The following is a 26,500-nucleotide window of genomic DNA, read 5'->3' as shown; positions in this document are numbered from 1 at the left end:
CTCCCAAATTTCAGATACAGAACAGCTGATTTCAATGTGTAAATCTCTATAATAGTTTTGCAACAATCTCCAAGCAGTTTACAGTAAGGTCAGTCTCTTGATGTATTATTATTAATATTTTTTCTTCCAGTTGGCCTTGGATCTAAGCAAAAAAGATGTTATACAGTACCACGTAATAGGAATAGGAGAAAAAGCGCGGCCAGGAAAGAGATTTCTGTTCAATGGAAATGCATAAAAACGGAAGGACATTATGCCTCAAAGGCCTTTAATATTTGAAATACTGTAACTGACTGCAAATGCCTTTAAACCAACTATTAAAAAGACATTCATTCTAAATAACCAATTCATCAATTGTAAAAATGTGATGAAAAAGGAAAATATTCATTTATTTTATTAGGTGTCACATGATCTGTCAGCAATCTTTCTAAAATTTATGACATATTAGAATGAATGTCTTTTTTATTCATTTACTTGTGTAAATGTGTGTAAATTTATATTTATTCAGTTTTTAAATTAATTGCAACAATAATATTGACTAAATTTACACACATTTACACAAGTAAATAAATAGACTCAATGATGGGCTAAAAATCTGCGGAAATCTGCGGATTTCTGGCTACTCATCGGTGAACAACACCAGAGTGTTATAGCCAATCGCAGCCCTTTCTGTTGAGCATGTGACCAATCATAAGGGTTTAGGAACTCGCTAGACAAGGCTGAGAAAGCGAGCGGGATAATATTTACGTTTGTTTATTTGCTTTAAATGCTCATGTTGTTCTGTGCATGTACCTGAGTTTTTAAAGTGCAGTTCATATATCTGACTGCTTGTTTTAAAGCACAAAATTGTATTACAAATAATATGTATATTTATACATTTTAAGACAAGAATTACTGTGCTGTGAAGTAAAATATAAAATTGTGTATGGTAAGCATCGTCAATGCACCGTGATGCACCGAGATATCGAATTGAACCGAATCGATGGCATAATAATCGTAATCGAACCGAACCGTGAGACCAGTGTAGGTTCACACCTCTAATATATATATAATATATAAAATTATATATATAAATATAATAAAAAAAAATTTATAAATAAATTTGTGAAGAAATATCATCAGTAGTTTTGTTATTAAATTATGTTTTATTAAAGGGGACCTATTATGCAAAAAAAAAAAAAATTTTAATGTAAAAACTTATTCATTCTATTTTATATAATCACACTTCATCAGACAGGGAAAATCCTGCCCATTTGTGACAATCTCTTCTTCATTAGCATAGACAGCCCTAAGTGAGAAGCAGCCGTCTGCCATTAGAGTTTTAGAGAAGATAATGTCAGGGACTAAGAGGCATTATAATTTAGGATCCACAAATGAACACTGAAGTCTCCATTGACTGCCTTCTGAGACACTTCTTTTCACATTTTCAGTTTTTCACAGAGATAACATCAGTCCTGTTTTGAATCTGCCGCTATGCTGATGCACAGGCACTTGTAGCTCCGCCCTCTTTTGAAAAGAGCACAATCTCATTTGAATTTAAAGGCACAGTCACCAAAACAGTACAATTTGGTAGCCTAAAACGGGGCAGTTTCAAAGCATTATAAAATTATTTGTGTAGTATTTTAGTATACTTAACATACACACTCTAGAGACATCAGAAACTTATTTTGCATCTAAGGGCCCTAATAGGTCTCCTTTAAAACACATACATGTAAATTGTAAATCCAGAGATCTGAGAATTTCCATAGTCTCAGACACAGTAATGTGTGTGTGGTTTGACTGCTCTCACCTTGCTCCTGCATCTTTCAGGGCTGTTTTCTGCTGAAGGCCCTGTGGAGCTAAAGATAACACACTGGTTATTAAAGCTGACACAATAAATGATCAGATCATATTCACAGGCCAGAGCTGCATTTAGACCATGCCTGCTTTATAGACTTAAGGTTCAGCTCTGGCTTTCATTCAATTCATTTTTCCCCCATTTGCATTGTTAAAGAGTCAATTGTAATTCGTAAGCGTAACACTGTGGGATTTGAGCAGTCATCCGTTTATCCTCAGAGGAAATAAAAACCTTTAGTTCGCCTTGCGTCTGCTGAGCAGTTCTCCTTAATCATTGATTAAGCAATTCTCTGAATCAGTGAAGGTTCATTCACATGCAAAAATGTGTATGTATGTCCTGCAGTCTGGCACAGCTGAGACGTCCAGCACAGTTCATATTCAGTAGACGAGCAAGTTCAAGAAAAATTAAACAAGGGGAAGAAAAAAAATGCACATGCAAAAATTAACAATCAAAGAACAATGTCTGACCAAATTGGTGCTGAGAAGCCAAAAGGTGCACAAAAATGACTTCTTCTAGTTACTTCTTAATCAATCTCCAAGGACACCTATCATCACAGATTTTGTACATTTTTATTATTATTTCTTTTTACTTGGATTTATAGTAAAATCTTTTTGTCCCTTTTATTTATCTTGCAGTCTAGAGGAACTCTGCTTTAATACACATACTTTACACTTCATGAGACTTATCCTGAAAATTGAGAGCCCCAAAAAACTAGCTTGCTGTTAATTTACTCAAACTCATCCAGAATGTAGGTGACTTTTTTTCTTCTGTAGATTTTTTTTAGCTAAAATCAGCTAAAACTCAACAACCTTTTGTCTTTTGATGATAAATTGAAAGAAAATGTTCATTTTAAAATAAGATTGAACGGTAAGATACATTTAAACACGTTTAAAGCAGACAGTACAGCTGCAGATGTTGTTGTAAATGATGTTCAGTTTCTTTATTAGACCTCAGTGTATGCGAAGGAGTCTTATTCATTTTGTTTTGACTGTTTATGTTTTTTATGATTTAAATGGTTTAACTAAAATGTGTAAAACTCTAAACTGATTTTTTTTGTTTTGTTTGTTTGTTTGTTTAGACAATCCATTTAAGCTACAATGCATGTATTCTGACATTGCTATGAATAAGATCTCTAAAATCTCAGGTAGGCAAGCTAAAAGTTACCACTTATATGAGGAAACTAGTGCTCTATTTACCTTTTACCAGGAGATCCTTTTGGGTCCAGCTCTTTCCCTTTACTTTTTCCCAGAGAAGATATGAAATATAAGAAAATATATATTTTTTAATTGAGTGTACTGAGTTTTGGAGTTATCACTTTTTAGAAAGAATTTAAAATTTGAATAACCCCAAAAATTTCAGTTTCTACAAAAATATGAAGCAACAAACTATTTTCATCATAGAATGCTAACTAAATGATCGTGTGACACTCATTACTTAAAAATGTAGCTTTGCATCAAAGAAATAAACTACAACTTTAAAGTTAATACATTTAAAGTAAAATAAATTTACATAGAAAATAGTTTAAAATAATAATTATCTTTATAATTTATATATATATATATATATATATATATATATATATATATATATATATATATATATATATATATATATATATAAATGGATCCTAGTAAAAACATAAAATAAATATTACTAAAACCAAACTGCTGAACAGTTATACAAAGAAATGATCTGTATATCTTCACATTTCCAAATAAAAAGAATGTTCCAACCTACCCCAAGTCTAGTCGTTTTTTGCCAGATTTGTGATCTCGACTTGCTGAAGTGTCTGTAAAAAAAATCAAGCATTAATATCAAAGGCAGTATCTTTGTGTATGATATTAGCAAAGAAAATAATTTTACAAAATTGGAAGTCAGATTATGTGCCTGTTTTCGAAATTTGGGTTAGAAGCTTAAGTTTCGTGTTGCCCATGGAGGAAATGCGATATGGGATGACAAACAAACTAAACACATTTTTTAAAATCTGGAGCCCAATTATGTTCATCAGTAATACTAACTTGTAACTCTTTATAAGTAAGATTGGTCTGGAGTAAGTCGAATTGTGGAGCCTATGCATTTCTCTGTAAATTATTTTTGTTTCATATTTAATTCTATTTATTTCCTTATGCTTTCTGGATGATGTTGTATTATGTTGTGTCTGACTATTTGTGTATTTTGAAATGGCCTTTGTAACCCCCCCCCCCCCCCTTATTTTTTTATTATTTTTTTTAATTTTTTTTAAAAAAAAATTATGTTGTTTTTTGTTCTGTTTATGTTGTTGATTATTTCTTATGCTAAAAACAATAAAAAGATTATAAAAAAAAAAAATCAAGCATTAAGAAACAACCAGCCTTCAGCAAGGCTCAACATTAACTGTCCAGAGGCCAAATCAATTACACAACTTCACACGCTCTTATGTTCTCTTTTCTTTAGGGGTTTCTTTATTGAGTCTCCCATGCCGTGAGCATAATTCATTAGGCCTGTAACTGAGCCCTAATCAGATATTAATGGTTTGGAGCGTTTACCCTCATTATCAGGTCCCGGATGAGGCTGCGGGTGCCTGATCGTGGCCTCTGTGGCATCAGACGCTCTGGAGGACTGAGACTTCAAGCCCTGCAGAGACACAAACACAGCTTTAAACAGTCAAGAGCTAACAGTATTTCTTTTTGCAGCTTTCCTTCTGAGACGTGTTATTAGACACTAGGAGATAGAATGTGGAGGAGAATGATGTGTAGATTTTAAACACGCACTCGTGAATTGTTTAGTGTGAGATTAGAATCGTCTTCCAGTGTTTATCTGCGGATCAGGCTTGAATGTCGTGTATCTGAATGATGTGTGTGTGCGTGTGTGTGTGTGTGTGTGTTTGTGTGTGGAAGTGAAAGTTTTACCTTCTCATCTCTCACTGTTTCACTGGCTCCTGTCAGCTCACACAGATCTATAACACAAAACACATCCATACAATTCCATTACATAATATTAAACATAAATATAACTCTAGATGCATAACATAATACTGTAAAAACAGACTGCACATTTCTAAAAGGCTCTCTTTCTTGCTCCTTCATTAATGGAAAAAGTACAGAATTAAAAGCGACAAGTTGACTTTACTTAAAAAAAAGTAAGTAAATCCCTTGGAACAGTTAAGTTGACTTAATTTTTATAAAAATAATGCACATGGTTCATTTACTTAATATTTTATGGCAACAATCTAACTTACTTTTTTTTAAGATTTATTTTTTGCCTTTTTGCCTTTATTAAGTGGATAGGATAGTATTTTGCACAGGAAGCGAAGTGGGAGAGAGAGGGGGTAGGGATGGGAAATGTCCTCAAGCCGGGATTCAATCTCAGGACGCCCAGAAGTGCTACTGCATCATATGTCAGCGCGTTAACCACTAGGCTATTGCGCCGACATTAACTTTTTAAAGATAAAGTCAGCTAATTGCTTTTTAAAGTGTACCATACAAAGGTGTGAGGGCACAGCAGCTTTTACAAATATTTTTTAAGACTAACAACCATTTTTTTTTATGATTTGAACTTTTTATTGATTTTTCTTACTTCAAATAATTCAGATGAATATCAAATACAGAGCATAAAAGCAGAACAATACAAAATAAATAAATACAATAAATAAATAACATCATATAAATTGAGTAGGTAAACCAAACCAAAACAAAAGACATACGAGGAAAAAGCAAAAAACAAAACATACAACCATTTTTAAAAATATATATTTTACATTTAAAAGCAATTTTGGAACTAAATAAGCTTTACTTGTCACAATACTTGTTGTAAAATTATCTTTATTATTATTATACTTATTATTTTTATTATTATGATTGTTATTATGATTGTTATTGTTATTATTATGATTGTTTTTATTGTTGTTATTGTTTTGGGTAGGTGGGTGGGGTTGTTGTTGGATGTCGGAGGGGTGTTGCGGATGAAAGTGAAAGTGAACAGCGGATGGGGGAGGAGGCAGCTTGAGGAGGGGATCAGTAAAATGAGGTACCGGATCAGATTTCATAGGTTCCGGATCTGGTGTGTTCCGGCACAAATAAAGCCCTGGGCGAGACCCCACCTCATGATTGTGAAGCGCTTTGGGTGTATGGCCATACATCATAAATGCGTTTCATAAATACACATTAGATTACATTATATTCCATACTATTGCTGTTGTTGTTGTTGCTATTATTATTATTTTTTTTATTTTGAATTGCATTTCTATAGTATTACAGTGATTTATTATTGATTTTTTTAAATAGATATTTTTGTCCATGCAGCTGTAGTCTTCACTGCTCTTTTACTAAGCACAAGAATATTTTAACACAGTAAAATGCATTCATTTACATGACAAGTATTCAATTAGCAGATGCTTTTATCCAAAGTGACGTACAAATGAGGAAGCAGCTTTAAGCAAAGACGGATATAAATCTGCATGACAGCATCAAATATCGGGTACTCTGGCTGATGAAAACGCATAATCCTACAACAGACTTCTGGCTAGTTTTGTTTCCACGTTATTAGCTTGTGCTGTCGTGCCATATGCTGTTTATGCATATATGAAATCAGAAGGGCTTTTTTGCTGGAAGCAGGACTGAGAGTGTTTCAGTTCCTGCAGCAGCACTTCCTCATAATCCGCCTCATTCAGTCACAATGCATCTGATCAGTTTTTCCAGCTCTGCGATTCAGAGGAGGGGGATTTAAAGAGCCGGTGACCCATTATGAGGTGTGAAGCTTCCAGTTTTCATTTCATTAACAACGCTCAGTGTTGTGCGCAGCAGTGCCAGGTCAGAGTTCAGAGTGAAGCGAAGTGAAAATTGAGTTTATTACAGACAGAATCGCTTACATAACAGGCAGAAAGCGCTGATATTTCGTTTGACACCAATGAGGGTGTGAGAGACACTAGTACAATCTGTTGAATATGATGCACTGTTGCATCCTGGCATATTGTGCAATATTTGATGATTATGTGTTGTGTTGTGTACTGTGTTTTGATATGGAGAGCAAAATTATCTTTGCAAATAAAACACATTTTTTAAAGGTTATTATGATTAGAATTATTACTAATATTACTGTCGTCATCATGCATAATATATTTAATTGATTCTCTTTTTACATTTTTTATATGACATTGTGTTTTACATATGTTGTTGTTGTTATTATTATATGCACTGCTGTGTAATATACTGACATTGTGTAATATTTGAAGATTGTGTCTGCCGTTATGCTTTGTACTGTTTTGAAAATAGAGCATAATAATCTTTGCAAATGAGAAGCTTTTTGTTTTAGTTATGATTGTTATTACTAATATTACTACTATTATTGGGTGGCACGGTGGCTCAGTGGTTAGCACTGTCGCCTCACAGCAAGAAGGACGTTGGTTCGAGTCCAAGCTGGGCCAGTTGGCATTTCTGTGTGGAGTTTGTATGTTCTCACCGTGTCTGTGTGGGTTTCCACTGGGTGCTCCGGTTTCCCCAACAGTCCAAAGACATGCGCTATAGGTGAATTGGATGAATTAATTTGGCTGTAGTGTATGAGTGTGTGTGAATGGGAGTGTGAATGGGTGTTTCCTAGTACTGGGTTGCAACTGGGTAAAACATATACTGCAATAGTTGGTGGTTTATTCCACTGTGGCGATCCCTGATAAATAAGGGTCTAAGCCGAAGGAAGATGAATGAATGAATACCCCTATTATTGTCATCATCATGCATGATATAATAATTTATTTGTATATTTGTTCATTTTATAACAATTCATATTACATATATTTATTATATTTATTATTTTTATTATTATTATTATTATTATTATTATTATTATTATTATTATTAATATAATACTACTACTACCACTACTACTACTACTACTACTACTACTACTAATAATAATAATAATAATAATAATAATAATAATAATAATAATAATAATAATAATGGGTGTCACGGTGGCGCAGTGGGTAGCACAATCACCTCACAGCAAGAAGGTCGCTGGGTTGTGCCTTGGCTGGGTCAGTTGGCATTTCTATGTGGAGTTTGCATGTTCTCCCTGTGTTTGTGTGGGTTTCCTCCGGGTGCTCCGGAGTCCAAAGACATGCGGTACAGGTAAATTGTCCGTAGTGTATGTGTGTGAATGAGTATGTATGGATGTTTCCCAGTGATGGGTTGCAGCTGGAAGGTATCCGCTGCGTAAAACATATGCTGGATAAGTTGGCGGTTCATTCCACTATGGCGACCCCTGATTAATAAAGAGACTAACCTGAAAAGAAAATGAATGATAATATTAATAATAATAATAATAATAATAATAATAATAATCTTCTTCATCATCATCATCATTATTATTTATAATAATTACTAAATATGTATTTCAGGGACACTGACATGTCCTGTGGTGTAACAAAATCTACCTCTAATTTTTAAATAAATTCTATTGAGTTTAGACTTGAGTTTAGATTTAGAGTTGAGATTTCATCTCAATTCTGAATTCTTTGTAATAATAATATTAATAATAATTTATTATTTAGAAAAAATGAATGCATCATGTGATCATTTAAAATCAAACCAGGTTACAGGGTAGGTTGTACAGCATATATTGTATTTGTCATATTTGACACATTCGCCTCTGTTTCTTCCTCTAATAAGCACAACTTTAATAGCGACTGATAAGAAAATCTGTCTTGTGTATTAATTGTATGTCGTCACATTATGATGATGATGTCCATCTGCTGCTTCATCTTCCACTAAATCACTATTAATAGAGCTGGTGCACAGTGGTGTATGTGTGTGTTTATATGGGGTCTGGTTTGAGGACACTTGTCAGACAGAAGACTGATGGTAAATCTAGTAATTAATGAGCTCCTCTGTGACAGGGAGAGGAGTGTGTGTGTGCGTGGTCCTAATGTTAGCAACAACAATAATATTTGACCTTGTGGGGACCTTTTGACCATAAGCAAGACTGCTCATAAATTACACAGAATGAAGGATTTGGAAAATATAAAACTGCAGCATATTTGCTTAGAATATGTATTGTAAAGTTTGGGTATAGGTGTAGGATTGTGGTTGGGGTAAGTAGACAGAATATACAGTCTGTAAAATATAAAAATACATGTCTTGGCATTACAGTATGTGGAGTCCCTACAAAACATGAAAACTCTACTTGTGTGTGTGCTGTGTTTGTGTGTACAGGTATATGTGATTTACAGGGACACGAAGTTGTATAATGAAAGGAGTATGACTTAGTTGTACTCTATTAATGTGGTTTTCAGGGTCACACCTCATGTCCCTCTAATTCAAAACGCTTAAAAATCATACTTAATGAAGTCTTTTGATATTCAAATTTTGCCACAGGTTTTCTGTGAAGTGGTTTTTACTGTATAAAATACATTACGCCTATGGAGTGTCCTTGTAAATCATGTATACAAGTGTGTGTGCATGTGTGTGTGTCTCACTTCCTCCGGCAGCACTTCTCCTTGAACACTGTAAGGCCGTCAGTCTCTCCGTCAGCTGCGCTCTGCTCTCGGCACTGTTGTTGTTATTGTTTACCTGGATGCCATTTTGCTTCATCAGTTGCATCAGCTCTGACTCCAGAGTAGCAATCTAAAACACAGAAAAACATTTTATAATACACAGGAAATGTAAAAAGTAAATAAATACATATTAAATTAATTTAATTGAAATTATTTTGATGCCTGAATCCCCCTTTTTAACTAATATATTTCCAGATGAAAATGGTTATTTTGCTGTTTATTCTTGAGGCAAGGTTTACTATGTTTTCATCTAGAGTTCATTATCATCTGTCCACTGTCTCAGCAGGACTTTTTCCAGAATTATTTCTCATATCATTTTGTATCTTTCCCAAAGGTATTTAAAAAAAAACTTTGAATTGAAGCAAAGAACTAAGAGCTCTATTTTAATGATTTAGGTGCAAAGTCTGAAGCACAGGGCACAAAAGCATTAAGGGTGTGTCCGAATCCACTTTTGCTTTTTTAAGGACGGAAAAATATGCTCTATGCTGCAGCACATGGTCTAACAGGGTTGAGCTTATTCTCTTAATGAGTTATGGGATGTTTTGAGAATAAACCAATCAGAGTCTCATCTTCCATTCCCTTTGCGAGTCAGTTGTGTCGCACCATGGCCCATTTGCTATTTACATGGCGGACTTTGTAAGTGGAAAAACTGAACACTTAACTAGCGAGAAAACAGTTAAACAGACCATCTGCAGCGAGAGGATCAAGAACAAGCCTCCTTCAATCGGCCTTTACTTTCACTTTCTCTTTCTCTCTTTCATGGATAAGGAAACGGTGTTGTAGGCTACGCACAGACATCAATTAGCCTACATAATTAATTTCGTTTGTTTATGCGCAAAGATTTGTTTCAAAACTATTTCTAAATTCAGTTCTAATTTCTAGCAAATGAATAAATGAGCACTAATTACGAAGTGTGCTCAAACAACTCAGTTATATCCAAACACACATCCTGTGCCCCATATGGTCCAAAACCTGACAGGTGGACAAATCTAAGCTTGTTTTTAATAAAACAAATATAAATATGCATATAATTAATACTACTAATAATAACATTATACAAAAGCAAATAGTCATGAATGAACTAAAAAAGCCCCCCGAGATGAAGAAGCCTTGGAGGCAGTGGTTTTTATATTTATGTAGAAAGTAATCATTTAAAAAATATTTTATTCCTTTAATTCTTTTTCATTTGTAAAGATATTTGCGTATTGCTGTACATCCTGCGTGTTTAAAGCAATGTGTAAGTGAGGTGCACAACTAACTTGCTCTGCGCTGGACTTTAGACCTGTTTTCTGCTGGTCTACTGTGCAGTCTATTTTAATTCCTCAAAATAGCAACGCGCCAACAATGCGCCTTAACACACCTCCTTTCTAGACCGGAACACCCATGAGTCCACAAAGCGGCGCAAATGGATTTGCTATTTAAACAATGTGGCGGGAAACAGGATAATTAAAGTTGCGTTGGTCTGAAAATAGCAACACATAGGGGCAAACACGTCTTGCACCTTATTGCGACAGGTGTACGATAAGGCCCCATAAGACAAAGGTATAAGACAGTGAACTTCACGAGGGAAAGAACAACAATCCCATTATGCATTGTAACTGACATAGTCTAGTAAAATATTAATTTAATATACCTGCATATAATTATAGTAAGGCTGCACGACATTGGAAAAATATGACATTGCGATATTTTGTTTTGCCCCAATATTTATTGCCTTATGAATAAAATTTAACCAGATGATTTGCATTAATTATAATAAATTACAAGCAAAAACAAGTAAATAAACAGTGCTTTATGGTTTTCAGTGCAGTCTAACAGTAACTGTAACAGCAAGTACAGAAATTAAACAATCAAATGTAAAATAACATGGTCATTAAAAAAAATTATCACAAAAAATAATTATATTTAATAATATATAGATCTTTTAATCTTTAATAAATAATAAGGAACTGCGGCATGACTATTGCAGATAAACACATTGCAATATCAATGCTCAAACGGTATATTGTTCTATACATACTGTCCATGTACATCTAATAGAAACTATACATTTTTAGTTGAATGCAAAATATGCATAATAATGTATATATTTACGTTTTTTGATTACGCAATTTGTGGTGTTTCACGAGAGTAGGTGGAGCCGAAGATTTATTGGCTTGCTTTGCTCAGTACGACTTTCTAATAGGTGGAAATTCCTGCACAGCATTAAAGGCAATGTAGTTTTTCTGCCTGACTTCTGCTATTGGTTTAAAAATAAATCCGATTACTGCTTACACATGGGTTCAGCAAAAGCATTAACAAACAATTAACAACTTAAGACCCCAAAACAGGTCTGTCTTTAAAATGTCTCTAAAAATCAATTTCTCTATGGAAAAAATTAATTAGTTGTAACCTCCAGAAGCAGCATGCTATTCTCTAGAACCTCACTGTACAATACATCTTATCCATGTTTCATCACAAACTGACTAATAAAAACAGACTTCGGGTTATTTCAGTGCCCAGAAATGCATTGAAGTGCACTGATGTGTGTGCTTGTGTGTGTGTGTGTGTGTGTGTGTGTGTGTGTGTGCTCATAATTACCCTCACTTGAAGACTCTGGATTTCAGCCAAATGAGCCTTTTCTGCCTCCTCCAGTCTCTTCTTCTCTGTGTCCTCCCTCTGTGCAAACTCCATCTCTCTGTAAGAAAGCAAAAATACACAGATCTAGAGCGAGGCCAATAATGCATGCACTCATATATGGGCTGAGGCGAGTTTATGTAGACCTATTACTCTATTTGGAAGGCCTTCGAGAGCACAGAGCCTCATTATCAAGCAAATAACAACAAAAGCTATCCATCAAACTACTGTCAGCTGGGAGACTTCCTGTATAATGCTGTAGCACGACTGCTTACTCAGGCTTGTCTGCACGGACAGACAGCATCTCCAAAGTTAACTATGGCAATAATGCCTGAAGGGAGAGCTGAATTAAAGGCAGTCAAGGCTCCAGAGGAGAGAGTTGTGCTAGAAATGACCATAGAGATCAACTCACACACTCAAGTGTTTTGTTCGTTTGCTTTGAGAAATGTGCACGGTATGATTTTTTAAAGCAATCACAAACTTCAGCTACACAGATATTATAAAGATGTCATAATGAAGGTTAAACTTACATACAATCTAGTGATGCACAAATAAAAAAAAATTAATAAATACGGGGGCTAATAATATTCACAATAGCAGTATTTACATTTTAAAAAATATTTCTGAAGTAATAAGCAGTATTTTAAAAATGTAAATATTTATAAGATCAATATTACTATCCCATGCCCATTAAAACACTTCTTTTCATACCAACCACTGTATTCCAATCACTTATAACCTAATTAACCTAATGAAAGTCCACGTGAACTGCGTGAAGTTTAAAGACTTTTATTGCAGTATGTTGACTTGTTCCCAACTGAAACTGAATATTCAGTAGGGGGCGGGGCTTCATTTAGAGCCTCATTCCTTAACCCCTTAACTCCCACTTTTTGAACACAGACATGAAAATGACATGTTCAACGTAAATGATTGCCAATCTTCAACACTTCTGTGCAGAGATTGAAGCTTGGTCTCATTTTTAAAAAGACACTTGTCAGATTTTAGTTCAAAAAGTTAAATCAAATGTAAGTGATATGCCATTAAGTTTATGAAAATAATAAAACAATAAATGTATAGTTTATTATTGTCGGTGTCAATTGTCTAGTAGTTAAGTGCGCTTATATATAGCACTGCGGTGCTCACGGCAACCCGAGTTTGATTCCGGGCTCCTTTGTCGACCCCTTCCCCTCTCTCTCTGCTCCCAATACTTTCCTTTGTGTAACCTCCACTGTCCTTTCCAATTAAAGGTGAAAAATTATAAATGTCTAGTTTATTATATTACATAACATATGTATTTTAGCCCAAATTTGACAGAAAATCAAAGCTGAATATATGAACAAATTACATTCCAAATTTGAAGTTAATATCTCAAAAAACGAGCTTTCAGTCTAATTTAGTTTCGGCGTAGCACCAGACATCACCACCAGTCGACAGTTAGTTTCCATTGCGACCATACGAGGGTATGGGTAATCCCTAATTCTGCAAATGTTTCAAGGAGTACAGTATGAACGATATGTTTTCATACTTTTGACAATATTTGCAACATAGGCATCACAAAATTAAGGCTTTGAAATTAAGTAACTTAAATGTCGCCTCTAAAAAACCTCAAAATAAATTTGATATGCAGATTGCTGTAGCAAAGTAATGCTTTACTCTGATGAGTATCATGGTTGCAAATGAATAAATAACTATTGCTCAGTAATCTCTTATTAAAAATCAGTCAGATATAGAAACTAGACATTTTTATCTTTCAAATTATATATAGTCTGTCATGACTGCTTATTGTTTTGACTATAATATTAGGGTGTAAAACCGTAACCGTAAATGGTCCAACAGATTGAAGGGCGACAGTAAATAGATTTTGGTCTCTTACTCTTCATACATAACAGAAAAACAGTGTATTCACATATGTATTCAGAAGACTTACACCTTTCCAATGATTTGTCATGATTAGATTAGGATTTAGCTGCAATATAGTGAAGTAAATTTAAATGTGCTCCTGCTATCATGTTAGCAAACTAACGGTGTGGTTTAGAATATTAATATGCAGTTGCTATGGAAGCCCTCAGATTGACGTAAACATAAGGAACATCACTCCAAACGCATTACATTCATTGATGATTCCCAAAACAAACACATTTTTCTCAGTGGATTACCTTGCATGGATTATTAATTATTCACTTTAAGAATAACAATGTGCGCTAGCATATAAACATTGCACAAATTTGGATTTCAAGCTGACTTTAAGCCTAGGTTGAAAAAGCCCTGTTCTCTTCATTAAAAGCACTTGGGACAAATTTGAAAAAGAATTACTAGTAATTATGGTTCGAATGAAAGCAGTTGTAGTTTTCCTTCAGTGTGCTCTGATTTGTTTCTCCATTTAATGTACCTCTGCTGGAAGTCCTTGATGAGCTTCTTGGCCTTGTTGTACTTCTTCTCCAGGGCCTGATATTGACTCTGGGCCTCCTTCAGATGCTCATTGACAGTGTGGCAGAGTGTCTGAGCTTCGATCCAGTAGCTCTCTAGTTTCAGCATCCTCTCTTTATTGTCCTCAATGCTTTGCTTGAGCTGCGTCTTCTCTCTTTCCCAGCGAGCCTTTTCTTTCTCCACTGCGGCCAGCTAAACACAGAGACACAGAGAGAGGGAAGGTAAGAGTCCGGATAAATCAATAACGAATATACAGTAGTGTTATACTGCTTTAAATGGACTTTAAAGACAACATTCTTCTTAGTCTTATCGTGTGTGGTACTTTACATTCTTGATAAAAGGTATGATGCGTGTTTTTAGCGTTAACTAAAATTTTATTTCTTTAATTAAAAGTTTAAATATGAAATACAACTTAAATACATGAAACTAATCGAAATGAAACTGTCATTTAATTGACTGATTTAGGAATTTATTATTCAAATTTTGAAATAAATACCAAAACTTAAACTAAATTTAATTAAAGATTATGAATACATGATGATGATAATAATAATAATGATAATAATAATGATAATAATAATAATAATGATGATAATAATAATAATAATAATAATAATATAATTAAATCTATTTTAAAAATAGATTAAAAATATTTTAAATACATGATGATGATGATGATGATAGTAGTAGTAATAATAGTAATAATAATAATAATAATAATAATAATAATAATAATAATTCAATCTAATTAAAGATTATAAATACATGATGATGATAATAATAATAATATAATAATAATAATAATAATATAATTAAATCTAATAAAATATTTTAAATACATGATGATGGTGATGATGATGATGATGATGATGATGATGATGATAGTAGTAATAATAGTATTAATAATAATAATTTAATCTAATTAAAGATTATAAATACATCATAATGATAATAATAATAATAATTCAATCTAATTAAACATTTTATATACATGATGATGATGATGATGATAGTAATAATAGTAGTAGTAATAATAATAATAATAATTAAACCTAGTTAAAGATTATAAATACATGATGATGATGATAGTAATAAAAAATGGTAGTAGTAATAATAATAATAATTCAATCTAATTAAAGATTATAAATGCTAGATGATGATAGTAATATTAATATAATTCTAATTAAATATTTTAAATATATGATGATGATGATAGTAGTGGTAGTAGTAATAATAACAATAATTAAATCTAATTAAAGATTATAAATATGTGATGATGATGATGATGATGAAAGTAATAATAACAATAATATAAATAATAATAATAATAATAATAATAATAATAATAATATTTTAATAATAATTACATCTAATTAAACAATTTAAATACATGATAATGATGATAGTAATAATAATAATTAAATCTAAATAAAGATTATAAATATGTGATGATGATGATGATGATGATGATGATGATGAAAGTAATAATAACAATAATATAAATAATAATAATAATAATAATAATAATAATAATAATAATAATAATAATAATAATAATAATAATAATAATAATAACAATAATAATAATAATAATATTTTAATAATAATTACAACTAATTAAATCTTTTAAATAAGTGATGATGATGATGATGATAGTAATAATAATAATAATAATATCTAATTAAAGATCATGTAAATGCATGATGATAGTAATAATAATAAAATAATAATAATAATTATTATTATTATTATAGTCTGACATTCATAGATAATAATTGATTGGCTTTTCTTGAGCTTCTTTAATTTAATACAGTTCTACTATTTTGTTTCAACCAATTTAATTGAAACCAAAATTAATATGAAAATTGAAAAAATATATGTAAATTTTAATATTATTATTATTATTATTATTATTATTATTTGTTTTAAAGCCTATCTTTTATAGACAGTGTTTCAACATCGTTTCTAATTTTGAAAATGAAATTTGACTTTTTAAATTTTTTTATAAAACTGAAAATATAAAATGTTATTCCAAAAAAATTGGACAATACTATTATTAATAATATTATTATCATCATCATCATCTTGTATTCCTAATGTGTAAATGTGTAAAGAACACCACTACACCATTTTTAATACGACTGTGGTTTCCTCAACTACCCGTACTGTACATACAGAGACTGAACCAGGCCAAACGACTTAAAAAAGCACAGATTAATCAGTCTAGACGTCATCAACATGAAGAAACCAGAGATCCAAAAGCCAGCAAAATCTCTCACTAATAAGATAAGAACCTGTGCACATCCGATTTATATTTTAAATACATGGCCTAAAGGAGAGCAAAAAACAAACAAAAAAAACAAACAAAATGCTATAAATTATAAAGAGAATATCAGCAATCGGCATCTTAATTAAATTCTACTCTTAAAAAATTATTAAATAAGAAACCCTAAATATTAGATGCAGGATAATAATGATCATATTATGTAATTTTACCAAAACCACCAACTTATCCAGCATACAGTTGAAGTCAGAATTATTAGCCCCCCTTTGAATTTTTTTTTCATTTTTTAAATATTTTCCCCAAATTTTACTAAACCTTTTATTGTTAAACTAAAATTAGTAATTAATAAAAAGTCCAGAATAATAAAAATAAAAAGTAATTTTCCTTCAATGCACTGAATATCTCAGTTCCATCTGATCTGATGTGCATCTTTCCTACATTTGCAGTGCAAATGTAGCAGCAGATTCAGCAGGCTCTTACCTTGCTCTTGAGTTTCTGGATCTCGGCTTCAGTGACAGTGTGTTTAATCTGCAGCTGAAAACACAAAGAGGCAAGAGATGATCATGTACAGTGTCTTACTCTCAGAGGAAACTCACCAGAGCAGCTCTTTCTGCATCTCTCTCTCTCTCTCTCTCTCTCTCTCTCTCTCAGACTCACTGTACAGTCAAATAATCCTGAATATTCCTCAGTTCCATTCATCATTCATTCATTTATTCGGCTTAGTCCCTTATTTATCAGGGGTCACCACAGCGGAATGAACCGCCAACTATTCCAGCATATGTTTTACATAGTGGATGACCTTCCAGCCGCAACTAAGTACAGGGAAACACCCATACACTCTCACATTCACACACATACACTACGGCCAATTTAGCTTACCCAATTCACCTATAGCGCATGTCTTTGGACTGTGGGGGAAACCGGAGCACCCGGAGGAAACCCACGCCAACACGGTGAGAACATGCAAACCCCACACAGAAATGCTTACTGACCCAGCTGGGGCTCGAACAAGTGACCTACTTGCTGTGAGGCTACAGTGCTAACCACTGAGGCTTATGTGCCATTATCTTTTATATAAATATATGTATGTATGTATTTTATTGTTTTATATGTAAACTGCATATATTCCTTTCTATTTAATTATGTATTATTATTGTTATTATTATAGTTGTTATTTTCATCAATATTGTTATTACTACTATTATTTATATTAAAGAATAAAGTTGTTGGTTGATAAGCATGTTGATCATGCAAATGAGCTTTTTGCTAGCATTTCCTCCAACATTTTTATAATTAGCATGCTAATTAATATGTTTAGCATTTTATGTGGATTAACAGATGTTAGCATGTTGCTAGCAGGTTTGGCGTGTACATGCATAATATTTTCAATGTCATTTTGTTAGCATAAAAAACTAAAAATGACAATTTATATTTTGACCTCAAAGACATTTAGATTCAATCCCAATTCAACCCCTTAGCCCTTCCCCTTACTCCTACTCCTCATTTTGTACGTTCACGTGAAGGGGTAGGAGTATTTTGCGCGTTCACGTGTGCCAATTCTCTTTAGCTTCACGGTGTACGACTAAGGGGAAGCGCTAGATAGCCCTTGAAACAGAGATTTTTCCAACCCAGGCTCATTCTGAAAACGTACCTCTTTATACATTTCTGTATAAAGACAGACCGCAAAATACTCCCCGGGGGTATGTTTTTTTGCAGTTTTTGTTTTCATGAATTCACCAGAGGCCGCTATGTACGCTTTTTAAAATCTCAAATTTCTCTCGCGAGTGCCATTCACGCCTGCTGTTCTTGCGCCAGAGGCCGCTGTTGACTGACTGTTTGACTGACTGAATGACTGACTGACTGACTGACTAACTGACTGACTGACTGACTGACTGACCGATCAACTGACCCACCCTCCCTCTTCCCTAAACCCAACCAATTTTATTGATTGACCCGCCCCCCACTTCCCTAAAACCAACCAACAAATTTCAAAAGCAATCCAGAAAACATTTTCAGATTTTACCACTTTCTCACTATTATTTACTTGTTATTTTTTTTTGTTTTCTGTTTTAGTCTTACCTGCTTTCAGCAACCGTTCTTTATCGCACTCGAACCCCATCGTCGTGGCCGACGTAAATGGTGAGCTAACGGGACAAACTGGTTACAGCGGGAAAGCCGTCCATACGGAGGTAAGCGGTCAGCTGGTAAGCGCGAAATGGCGTCATAAGTATCGTTTGTTTAAAAAATTTAATGCAGCCATACGTACCTCTGGCTACATAATTTGCAGTCTCCAGAAAAGTATATAGTACTACGTTTCAGAATGAGCCTATGTTGGATTTTTCAGGACCGCACTTGAAACCAAGGAGTACAAAAATTTCCCACAATCCACCATCTACAACGGCAGCATGGCTGCACAGGGAAGTCAGAAGATCCACAATTTAATATTTTTTGTCATTATTACGAATGTTTACAACAAACAAACAAAGTGTTTTAATACACTCATAACCGCGTTCGTGTTTTACCGTCATGCTTTTTAAAAACCGCTAAATTTGGCTATATTTACTCCATAATAATACCTCCTATATAGCAGTCCTACAACATTGTGTCACTCGATGACACTCGAATACCCTGTCAGAAAAGTCTAGTGGCTGGGAATTTCCTTTTTCCAGTGTCAGTGTAACAATGTTAGTGTTGTTTTTGTGTGTTTAGATGAATATGGCCACGGTGTAAACACACAGTACACTTATGATCTTATTGCCACATTACATCACTATGATAACATGATATCGTTGCCTTCGAGGATTTCCTGAAGATAAATACCAAAAAAATAACACAACTGGAATAACTACAGCCGTCGCGATCATCGATCTTATATGAAGCAAGAGAGCGCGATGACATACTGTATGATGACGTGTGCAGGTGTTGTAGCGTTGTCCCTTTTCTTGGGGGTAAAATTTGAAGCCTTTCCCCATCACACTCTGTTCCAAGGGCCAAGGGGAAGGGGTCCAAAAATAGAACTGGGATTGGGACTTAGTTTTGACAGTAAATCCTATTGGTTTACCTCCCGGAACTTCTGGAACAATTTGGTGGCATCCATTTCCGACGGCGAGATGATGTCCTCGTTTTCGGGTAAGTCGAAAACCTCAATGGCCACATCTCTGTCTGTTCCCGTCTGTCCGGCCTCCTCCTCCTCATCGGTGGCGTATTCTCCTGTCTGAGACACAAACACACACCAATCAACATCCACACTGCACTTACAGGAGCCATCAGTGAGCAGGCTTTCATATTTAATAGGATCCACAACCTCTCTCCAGGCATTGTGCCTCTGGGATGCTGTATTTAAAAATAGCAATGCTAGAACCATCTAATACCCTAAAAACCTGGATTTGATCTTGAATTAATTGGTATGGTTAGCCAATTGAAACCTGAATTTACCTCAATTTGCACAGCTCATTAAAGTGTGCTATTACTTTTACAGGTGATTAAACATGTTAAAAATAATCCACATTTTTGAAGCATTATAAATTCCTTCAATGTCACTGCTGATCAATTTAGCTTGATCAGTTTAAACATTACATCCAGCTAGCATAATTTAAATATGCAGTATGTTTACTGCACAATACATATTTATATTTAGCATGGAAATATGTTTAGTATTTTCTATGGCTTAAAAGATATTTACTTGCATTAGCATGCATGTTAGCTTGCTACTTCTAAATAAAAACGTTCCTAGCTTGTTTCCAACACATTTAGCACATGCTAATTTTTTTTTGCAAGTTTAGTATCTTGCTAGCATTTAAAACAATTCTAGCATAATTGTGTTGGTTAATAAGCATGTTGTTAACATGAATTAGCATGTTGCTAGCATTCTCTGCAATGTTTTTAATGCTTTTTGTAACTCACGCTAAACATATTTACATGGATCAACAACAGATATTTACTTGCATTAGATGCATCTTAGCTTGCTGATTGTAAACAAAACTGTTCCTTGCCAGTATTCAAGATGTCGTAGCACATGCTAATATGTTGGATGTGTTTAGTAAGTTGTGACAATTTAAAATTCAAGCATGAATAAATTTGTTGTTTAATAAGCATGTTGTTAACATGGCTTAGCACATTGCTAGCATTCTCCCCAACATTTTTACTAATTTTTATAATTAGCATACAAATATGTTTAGCATTTTGCATAGATTAACAACAGATATTTACTTGCATTAGATGCATGTTAGCTTGCTGTTTGTAAATAAAAATGTTGCTAGCTTGTTTCCAACATGTTTTAGCACATGCTGATGTGTTTGGCGTGTTTAGTAAGTTGCTAGCATTTAAAACTAGCATGAATACATGTGTTGGTTAATAAGCATGTTGCTAGCTTTTTTACTCATATTTATAATTAGCATGCAACTAAGTTTAGCATTTTTATTTGCAGGGCTTGAGATTAACACCCGCCAACGCGCCAAATGCGGGTAGATTTCAGCTTTGGCGGTTTAGACAGTCACTCCCACTAGCCACTTTGGCTGATTGAAAATAATTTTTAAATGGTAGTTTTCTTAAAAGCAGGGTTCGACTATAAGGATGACCCAATATGCGTACAAATGTGTTCTTATACTCGAGAAACAGCACGACTAACAAAAATTATTTTGTTCATGCAAGCAAAACAAAGCAGCTGAATATGAGGATGATCACTGGCGCTAACAGCTGATGTGATGCGTGTTCCTTGCGTGAAGCAACCGTGTCTGAAACGCAACTGTGATCGATTCTCTTTCAATTATGCACCCACAGTCTTGTTGCTTTCAAGAGCTCCAAACTTGTCTTTTTGTAAGCAGCACCGGTTGCTTTCGTTTTGAACAGATGAACAGGCCTTAACCGTGTGAGCGTGATCATCCTTTCATTATCACACACGGCATGTTTTTCACCTGCTTCTTTTGCTTACAGTTATTTTTGTTAATATGGTTTAATTATCTTTTTTTTACAATAACATTGCTTTATTGGGAGATTAACTCTCCATTTATGAGTACTTAACTGGTGATCTGAAAGACCTTTAGCCAGGACAGATTACTGTGCATAGTTTTAGATGTGTGACAATAATTATTTTTTAAAAGTCAATTGTTTTTCTTTGTTTTTTAAGAAATGTTTTGTTAAATAAAACGTATAGTATACAGCTATATTTAGCTTGTTTAACACATTTAAATTTGTGGTTAAGAAATAATTATTGTTTGGTTGGGTCAGAGATAAATTTGGTAAATCCTTAATTTTGAGTTCTGAAAAAGTCATGTAAATAAAAACTAATTGCAATATAACACTATGAAACCATGACCCATTTGCTCATACACGACACACGAAAAGTGAAATGAATGAGGAGGCATGTGGAGATAACGCAAAATCTAAATCAAGAATTTTAGCATGTCAAAGTCAAATTTATGCATATAAAAAATATTTTCCCAACAACAAAATTGTGGCTAGTGAAAATGCAGAGTGGCTAGTAATGTTGGAAAACTACTAGCCACAGTGGCTGGTATTCAAAAAAGTTAACCTCAAGCCCTGTTTATTTGGATAAACAGATATTAACTTGCATTAGATGCGTGTTAGCTTGCTGCTTCTAAAAAACAATACTGCTAGCATGTTTTCAACATGTTTTTGCATATAAACATGACCTTTACCTCGACCTTAACCACAGTTCATTGAAGTGTGCTATTACTTTTACAGAAGATTAAACTTGATGCAATAATGTGAAGAAAATCCACCTTTTTGAAGCATTATAAATATCACTGTTGATCAGTTGAACGCATCCTTACTGAATAAAATAGCACCAATTGACTTCTGTTTGCATGCTGGTCTCCCGAAGTTATTTCAGGTGGACGGATGTGTGCAGACACACACAGACAGGTCGGTTCTGCTTGGCTGGGGCTTGGATCTGGTTTCAGGGCAGGGCTGTTCCCTGGGAGGATCACATTATTCTGCCTGGCAGGAGGCCGAAGATAACCCTGCCCTACTGTCTCGCTTTAACCTGAGCGCTCTCTCATCTGTGTCTCATCTGAGTCTCCTCATCTACAGCACATCATCAGCGGGATATTACCTCTCAGAAACCCTCGAGGGGCAAATTACCTCATTCTAGAGTGTCACATCCAATTAGTTTTTGTGTCACCATCCTTTTAGCAACAACCGCACATGTTTGAGGAAACTAATTGCAAGAAGGTCATATAGAGTTGCACAAAAAGCACTTATGGCATGCTTAAAAATGTATGAATGCTACCGTACTAAATGATGAATTGTGCCACTTTTGGAATATTTTATATTTTCTTCACAATGCTTGTTTTATTAAATCGTTAGCAAGAGTTATGCTGTTAACGTGTTTCCAGCATAACGTTTATATACACTACCTGACAAAAGTCTTGTCGTGGATCCCAGTTGTAAGAGCAACAAATAATAACTTGACTTCTAGTTGATCATTTGGAAAAGTAGCAGAAGGTAGATTTTTCAGATGAATCATCTGCTGAACTGCATCCCAATCATCACAAATACTGCAGAAGACCTATTGGAACCCACATGGACCCAAGATTTAAGTTTGGTGAAGGAAAAATCATGGTTTGGCGTTACATTTAGTATGGGGGCGTGTGAGAGATGTGCAGAGTGGATGGCAACATCAACAGCCTGAGGTATCAAGATATTTGTGCTGCCTATTACATTACAAACAAGAGGGCAAATTCTTCAGCAGGATAGCGCTCCTTCTCATACTTCAGCCTCCACATCAAAGTTCCTGAAAGCAAAGAAGGTCAAGGTGCTCCAGGATTGGCCAGCCCAATCACCAGTTACAAACATTATTGAGCATGTCTGGGCTAAGATGAAGGAGGCATTTAAGATGTATCCAAATAATCTTGATGAACTCTGGGAGTCCTGCAAGAACGCTTCTTTGCCATTCCAGATGACTTTATTAATATAAGATCTTTGTAATAATATAAGTTCTTATAATATAAGTTATTTGAGTCATTGCCGAGATGTATGGATGCAGTCCTTCAAGCTCATGGGAGTCAAACACAATATTTATTCTTTTTCCACTGCTCCATAACTTTATATTCTATACTCTACATTATTTCTGTTAAGTGATGAGACTTTTGTCTAAGCAAAGTCAGACCTTACTGTCCTAATTAAATCATTAAAAATCAAGGCATGATCAAATTTTATTTGGGTAAAATAAATATAATCTAAAGGCCTTTGCCTTTCATATAAGCCTCTTCTAATACCAAATGATCAACTAGAAGTCAAGTTATTATTTGTTGTTCCTAAAACTTGGATAGGCGACAAGACTATTGTCAGGTAGTGTAAAGGTAAGCACTACTGATACATTTGCTTGCATATTATAAGATGCTAGAATGTTCTATCATATTTAAATTGCTAGCATAGTTTAGCATGTTGTTATGTTTTAACATAGCATGTTGCTAGCTTGATTAACACATTGCTAGCATGTTTCCAGCATAGTTCATGTTATTAAAAGGATAGTTCACCCAAAAATGAAAATTAACTCAGTATTTACTCTCCCTTCAGTGGTTTTATGAGTTTTTTTCTTCTGTTGAACACAAAAGAAGATTTTTTTGAAGTAAGCTTAAAACCTGTAAGTAGCCATTGACTTACATAGTAGGAAAAACAAATGCTCTACAAGTCAATTGTTACATCTTTCCAACATTTTTCAAAATATATTACTTTGTGTTTAACAGATGAAAGAAACTCATAAAAATTTTGAAAGAAGTTAAAGAGTGAGTAAATTATGACAATTTTCATTTGTGGAGCGAACTATCCCTTAAAAGCATTGTTAGAGTGTTGGGTTTTAGCATATTTAACATTGCTAGCATAATGTTGTTAACATTAGAGACGTATCTGCCAACACTCCCGCTTTTCCTGGGAGTCTCCCGTATTTCAGACCCATCCCCCCCCATCTCCCGTATTGTTATAAATATTACAATACCCGTATTGTATTGTTAAATATATTTGGGCACCACACCATTGTTTTTTCATCACCCCAAACCTCTCTGAAATATTCTTAACCACTATACCTGCAGCACCCTGCTGTTTCGAGGCCACTTACTGCTGGCAGTCGGCTTGTGAACAGTTCTGGCAGCTGCTAATCCACAGCACAGCGAGATTTCACACAGGTTAACACTACACTGCCTCAGTGAGCACAGCAGCCCTTAAACCATCATTTTATAACACACATGCAAACAGACTCTCACATGTGCTGACGCTCAAGCACCCACATAACATATTCACAAGCTCAAACACACACGTACAGTTAAAGTCAAAATGATTAGCCCTCCTATGAATTTTTGTTTTCTTTTTCAAATATTTCCCAAATGATGTTTAACAGAGCAAGGACTTTTTCCACAGTATTTCCTATAATATTTTTGCTTCTGGAGAAAGTTATTTGTTCTATTTAGGCTAGAATAAAATAGAATAAAAACCATTTTACAACCCAGGCTCATTATGAAAACGTACGGCTATATACATTTCTGGAGAGCGCCAAATACATCCCAGGAGCTACATTTTTTGTAGTTTTTGTTTTTGCAAATCCACCAGAGGCCGCTGTGTACACTTTTTCAGATCTCAAATTTTTCTCACGAGTGCCATTTGTGCTTGCTGTTCTTGCGTAAATCCACCAGAGGCTGCTTTTGACTGACTGAATGACTGACTGACCCACCCTCCTCCTTCCCTAAACCCAACCAATAGTGTTTTCAAAAGCACAGACTGACCGGCACGCCTACTTCCCTAAACCCAACTGACAGTTTTAAAAAGCAATCCAGATAAAGAAAAGTCTTCGCCTGATTTTTTAAAAAGATTTATTTATCAGATTTTTATGACAGTTAACAAACAAAAGTAACAGAGAGAATAACAATACAAATAAAAAAATAAATAAAAATGTATAAAACAGTACAAAGTTGATTAAAAGAGTAAAAATAAACCCTTCTATAGTACTCATATAGGGCAACAAACAGTATATGATGTGCATAAACAATATATGATGTGCATTTGCTTTACAAATTAAGCATATAAACAGGTAAGTACCGAAAGTTGAGGTTGGCAGCATGGTGTATTAAGTAAAATAAATATTGATAATAAAAGTAAAAAGAAAATAAGAAATTAAAAGAGAGAGAAAAAGGAAAATATATTAAACTGAATAGGCTGGGGGGTGGCACGTTCTTCAAACTTGTGTTTTTTTTGTCAGGAAGCGTTGTATGCTAGTGCTATATCAGCACCAGTACTCATCTGGAAGGTACAGTACAGACCAAAAAATGCCAGATGGGCAACCATTCATTCAACAGTAACTGCTTTAAGCCTCAGAGATTTGACATGCTCCAAGAATGGCAACCAAATATAGATCACCAAACCTTGAAGACTATATTTAATTTTTTCTAATTTAAGAAAAAATAAGTCATCTTTAATCTATTGAGTATAAGATGGGGGTTGAGGAGACTTCCACTGCAACAAAATACACCGCCTAGCTAATAATGACAGAAAAGCCATTAACTCAGAAAAATAAAATGGTAACTCACAATCAGGGGGTAGAACTCCAAACAGGCCAATTAACGGAGAAGAATCAATTTTAACAGATGTAATTTCTGAAAATGAGTCAAAAACAGACTCCTAAAAAGGAAACAAAGCAGGACAGGTCCAAAACATGTGAACTAGATTTGCAGGTTCAGCATGACATTTGTCACAGTTTGGACTCGCCTGATTTTTACCACGTTTTCAGATTTTACCACATTCTCACCGTTATTGTTTATTTAATTTTTTGGTATCTGTTTTTGTCTTACCTGCTTTCTGGAAC

At 34.2% G+C, this 26,500-nt stretch overlaps 1 protein-coding gene across 1 annotated transcript in view; it reads right to left on the bottom strand.

Moving 5' to 3' along the window:
* Positions 1-26,500, bottom strand: part of ppp1r9a (protein phosphatase 1, regulatory subunit 9A) — an 87,610-nt gene that overhangs the window by 5,991 nt on the left and 55,119 nt on the right. Inside the window, exons 7-16 of the mRNA XM_056480454.1 lie at positions 19,748-19,900; positions 17,167-17,220; positions 14,365-14,594; positions 11,940-12,036; positions 9,282-9,429; positions 4,723-4,769; positions 4,360-4,447; positions 3,572-3,623; positions 3,031-3,072; positions 1,787-1,835 (exon numbers count right to left, since the gene is read on the bottom strand). Coding sequence (XP_056336429.1) covers positions 1,787-1,835; positions 3,031-3,072; positions 3,572-3,623; positions 4,360-4,447; positions 4,723-4,769; positions 9,282-9,429; positions 11,940-12,036; positions 14,365-14,594; positions 17,167-17,220; positions 19,748-19,900 — 960 coding nt within the window. The remainder of the gene's footprint in view (positions 1-1,786; positions 1,836-3,030; positions 3,073-3,571; positions 3,624-4,359; positions 4,448-4,722; positions 4,770-9,281; positions 9,430-11,939; positions 12,037-14,364; positions 14,595-17,166; positions 17,221-19,747; positions 19,901-26,500) is intronic.

Source organism: Danio aesculapii, chromosome 19 (genome assembly GCF_903798145.1).
Source record: "Danio aesculapii chromosome 19, fDanAes4.1, whole genome shotgun sequence".
NCBI lineage: Eukaryota > Metazoa > Chordata > Actinopteri > Cypriniformes > Danionidae > Danio > Danio aesculapii.
Note: the sequence above shows the minus strand (reverse complement) of the source record. Positions and strands in the feature narration are given on the sequence as shown.